A 5,000-nucleotide genomic window follows, 5' to 3' on the forward strand; every position below is an offset into this window, starting at 1 on the left:
TCGCATAAACAGACGCAGCGCAAACTGCGCTAGTGTTAGTAAATCTAGCTGAGACACAGAGACACAGAGACACAGTTACACAGTTACACAGGACACAGAGACACAGAGACACAGTTACACAGGACACAGGACACAGAGACACAGAGACACAGTTACACAGGACACAGAGACACAGTTACACAGGACACAGAGACACAGAGACACAGTTACACAGTTACACAGAGACACAGAGACACAGTTACACAGAGACACAGAGACACAGAGACACAGGACACAGGACACAGGACACAGAGACACAGAGACACAGGACACAGAGACACAGAGACACAGTTACACAGAGACACAGAGACACAGTTACACAGAGACACAGTTATACAGAGACACAGAGACACAGGACACAGAGACACAGTTATACAGAGACACAGAGACACAGGACACAGAGACACAGAGACACAGGACACAGAGACACAGAGACACAGTTACACAGAGACACAGAGACACAGTTACACAGAGACACAGTTACACAGAGACACAGAGACACAGAGACACAGGACACAGAGACACAGTTACACAGAGACACAGTTATACAGAGACACAGAGACACAGTTACACAGAGACACAGAGACACAGTTACACAGAGACACAGAGACACAGAGACACAGTTACACAGGACACAGAGACACAGAGACACAGAGACACAGTTACACAGGACACAGAGACACAGAGACATCTGTGAAACTGGTCCAGTATTAAACCAGAACCAAGCTGTACTGTAACCCTACAGGACTAATGTTCAGCAGCAGTTAGAGTCACTAAAAGTTCTGTTGTTGCTGCTGACAGACTCAGATTATTATTCTAAGTGTCTGACAACATTATGGGATGGATCCCTACAGAGATAGACCTTTTAGTTAAAGAGTAAGATCCTTTTAGTTTAACATGAAACAGCCCCGAAATCACCATCACCAAACTCCACCAGACTCCATGTAAATAATCAGGACTTTTAGCGTGTATAGAGCCAGTATATCTCCACATGTAAATGGGTGAATTAAGGGTTTATTTCAACCAAACCAGAGTGGTGATTGTTGGAACGGTGGAAAGATGAACCAAGAAGGCTTTTGATAGTTTTATTTAGTTTCTGTCCACCTTGAATGAAGTGTGTTTTACGATGATAAAAGTCCTGATTATTTACATGGAGTGTGGTGGAGTTTGGTGAATTTCGGTGCTGTTTCAAGTTAAACTAAAAGAACTTACTCTGTAGGGATGCTGAATGTCGGTGTGATTCTGTCCTACCCATGGCTCTGGATACCGGCAGGTTCCCGATGTACTGGACCTCAAACTTCTGCACCTGCTGCCGCACGGCCTCCAGAAACTCCACTGAAACAACAACAGCAACACAGTGAGCCAATCGGAGAGCAGCAGCTGCAGGTGATGTCAGAGTGACAGCTCACCTTGTCTGGGCAGGTCTTCAGGTGAGATGCTGTCCATCGTCAGGGAACGAGACGGCCGCATCAGCGTCTTCTCTGACATCATCATCTGCAGAGGAACCAAAATCATCCTGTTCACCTGCAGAGCTAACATTAGCATGCTAAGTTAAGAGAGCTAACCATGCAGCCAGGGAGCTAATGTTAGCATACTAACATGCTAAGTTAAGAGAGCTAACAGCATCTCATGCAGCAGTCCGATGCATTTAATGAATCTGTTAAAGATGCCCTGCCACACTAGCCTAGAAATCTAGACCACCCTATCGGTAGCAAATATAATTTGCAGCCAGGGTCGTCTAGCAACTCTTGGTTGGCTTGCAAGCTGGAAAAACCAAACTCTAGTCAGGCCAATCACATCGTTTATAGAGCCGGTGGGTGGGGCTTATGGCTGCTGCTGGTGAACAGCGGTCTCTGGAAGACTTGGAGTTCAGCTTTTCTTTGAGAAAAGAACAAAGAACGGCACTGAAGTCCTTCTTAAAAAGGGAGATGTGTTCAGAGTTTAAAGTTTAATCTACCAGCTAGCGTTGCTCTGGTTGGTTGGAGAGCTATCCTATTGGTGCAGAGGGAATTAGAAAGACAACCGTTTGTCCCGCCCCTCGGATTGGGCCCTGACCAATGGTGAGTTCCCAGACCCAACATTTCTTCTGCCACACGTACTTCATGACTTTGTGGTAATGTCTGAAGTTCTACCCTGGACTCTGTAACTTGGTTACCTTGTTTCAAGCCATTCTAGCGTGATATAGAAAGCCTGCAGCAGGAAGTGGTCATGGACCATTCGCAGATGTCAGTGACCATTAGCAGTGGTCACGGACCATTTGCAGTGGTCAGTGACCATTAGCTGTGGTCAGGAACCATTAGCAGTGGTCAGGGACCATTAGCTGTGGTCAGGAACCACTAGCAGTTGTCAGGGACCATTAGCTGTAATCAGGGACCATTAGCAGTGGTCAGAGACCATTAGCTGTGGTCAGTGACCATTAGCTGTGGTCAGGAACCATTAGCAGTGGTCAGGGACCATTAGCTGTGGTCAGGAACCACTAGCAGTGGTCAGGGACCATTAGCTGTAATCAGGGACCATTAGCAGTGGTCAGCGACCATTAGCTGTGGTCAGTGACCATTAGCTGTGGTCAGGGTCCATTAGCAGTGGTCATTAGCAGTGATCAGTGACCATTAGCAGTGGTCATGGACCATTAGCAGTGGTCAGCGACCAATAGCTGTTGTCAGAGACCATTAGCAGTGGTCAGGGACCATTAGCAGTGGTCATTAGCAGTGGTCAGTGACCATTAGCTGTGGTCAGGGTCCATTAGCAGTGGTCAGGAACCATTATCTGTGGTCAGGGACCATTAGCAGTGGTCATTAGCAGTGGTCAGGGACCGTTAGCAGTAATCAGGGACCATTAGCAGTAATCAGAGACCATCAGCTGTGGTCAGGGACCATTAGCTGTAATCAGGGACCATTATCTGTGGTCAGGGACTGTTAGCTGTAATCAGGGACCATTAGCAGTGGTCAGGGACCATTAGCTGTAATCAGGGACCATTAGCAGTGGTCAGGGACCGTTAGCAGTAATCAGGGACCATTAGCTGTGGTCAGGGACCGTTAGCAGTAATCAGGGACCATTAGCTGTGGTCAGGGACCATTAGCTGTGGTCAGGGACCATTAGCTGTGGTCAGGGACCATTAGCAGTAATCAGGGACCATTAGCTGTGGTCAGGGACCGTTAGCAGTAATCAGGGACCATTAGCTGTGGTCAGGGACCATTAGCTGTGGTCAGGGACCGTTAGCTGTAATCAGGGACCATTAGCTGTGGTCAGGGACCGTTAGCTGTAATCAGGGACCATTAACTGTGGTCAGGGACCATTAGCAGTAATCAGGGACCGTTAGCAGTAATCAGGGACCATTAGCTGTGGTCAGGGACCATTAGCTGTGGTCAGGGACCATTAACTGTGGTCAGGGACCGTTAGCTGTAATCAGGGACCATTAGCTGTGGTCAGGGACCGTTAGCTGTAATCAGGGACCATTAACTGTGGTCAGGGACCATTAGCAGTAATCAGGGACCGTTAGCAGTAATCAGGGACCATTAGCTGTGGTCAGGGACCATTAGCTGTGGTCAGGGACCATTAACTGTGGTCAGGGACCATTAGCAGTAATCAGGGACCGTTAGCAATGGACGGATGGAGGTAGGCAGTTTGAGACGCAGCCTAGATGATTTTGTTGTCCTTTGAGGAAGTGCTGGCTCCATCCAACCTGAGACTGTCTACGTATTACTGATAGACCGTGAACGGGAACCATGGGATGTTAACAACGTAGCGACTGACCTTGGAGCACATCTCGTGCAGCGCCGTGGCGATGGCTTTGGCCGGAGCGTTGCAGCGAAACACGTGACACTTCAGCACACAGCTGTCCTTATCACCGGCCACGAAGGCAAAGTCCCTGAAGACAGACACACATACACACATACACACACACACACACACAGACAGACAGAGAGACAGACAGACACACACACACACACAGACAGACAGAGACAGACAGACACACACACACACACACACACACACACAGACACACACACAGACACACACACACACACACACAGACAGACACAGACACACACACACACACACACACACACACACACACACACACACACAGACAGACAGAGACAGACAGACACACACACACACACACAGACAGACAGAGAGACAGACAGACACACACAATACACTAATACATATCACACAATACAACAGACAGAGACAGATAGATAAAAACATCATCATAACACACACACAGACAGACACACACACATCATCAACATCACACACACACACACAGACAGACACACACACACACACAACAATCACATCACAGACAGACAGACAGACACACATACATCATATCACATCATCATCAACAAGACAGACAGAGACATCATCAACACAATCACACATCACACACAGACAGACACAATAATATCACACACAGATCATCATCACACACAGACAGACAGACACGACAGACACATCATCATCATCATCACAGACAGACAGAGACAGACAGATTAACATCATCACACAGACAGACACAGACAGACACATCATCATCATCATCATCATCATCATCATACAGACAGACACAACACACACATAGATAGAGACAGACAGAAACAACAATATCAACAACAAAGAAGACACACACAAATCATCATCAAATCATCATCACAGACAGACAGACACAAAAACACATCACATACAGAACACATCATCATCATCACAACACACATCACAGACAGACAGAGAGACAGACAAATCACATCATCATATCATCATCACATCATCAGCAACAAGACAGACAAAATCATCATCATCATCACACATCATCACACATCATCATCAACATCATCACAAACATAGACAGACAGAGACAGACAGACACATACATCATCATCATCATAGACAGACAAACATCATCATCATCATCAGACAGATAGACAGATAACAGACACATCACAACAACATCAATA

At 46.8% G+C, this 5,000-nt stretch overlaps 1 protein-coding gene across 3 annotated transcripts in view; it reads right to left on the reverse strand.

Moving 5' to 3' along the window:
* apbb3 (amyloid beta (A4) precursor protein-binding, family B, member 3) overlaps positions 1-5,000 on the reverse strand; it is a 20,019-nt gene that overhangs the window by 2,838 nt on the left and 12,181 nt on the right. For 2 of the 3 annotated variants that reach the window (XM_039777733.1, XM_039777732.1), the window contains exons 8-10: positions 3,793-3,907; positions 1,449-1,533; positions 1,252-1,374 (exon numbers count right to left, since the gene is read on the reverse strand). In XM_039777733.1, the coding sequence (XP_039633667.1) occupies positions 1,252-1,374; positions 1,449-1,533; positions 3,793-3,907 (323 nt within the window). The remainder of the gene's footprint in view (positions 1-1,251; positions 1,375-1,448; positions 1,534-3,792; positions 3,908-5,000) is intronic. The other variant, XM_039777734.1, reaches the window with a different exon arrangement.

Source organism: Perca fluviatilis, chromosome 16 (genome assembly GCF_010015445.1).
Source record: "Perca fluviatilis chromosome 16, GENO_Pfluv_1.0, whole genome shotgun sequence".
Classification (NCBI taxonomy): Eukaryota; Metazoa; Chordata; class Actinopteri; order Perciformes; family Percidae; genus Perca; species Perca fluviatilis.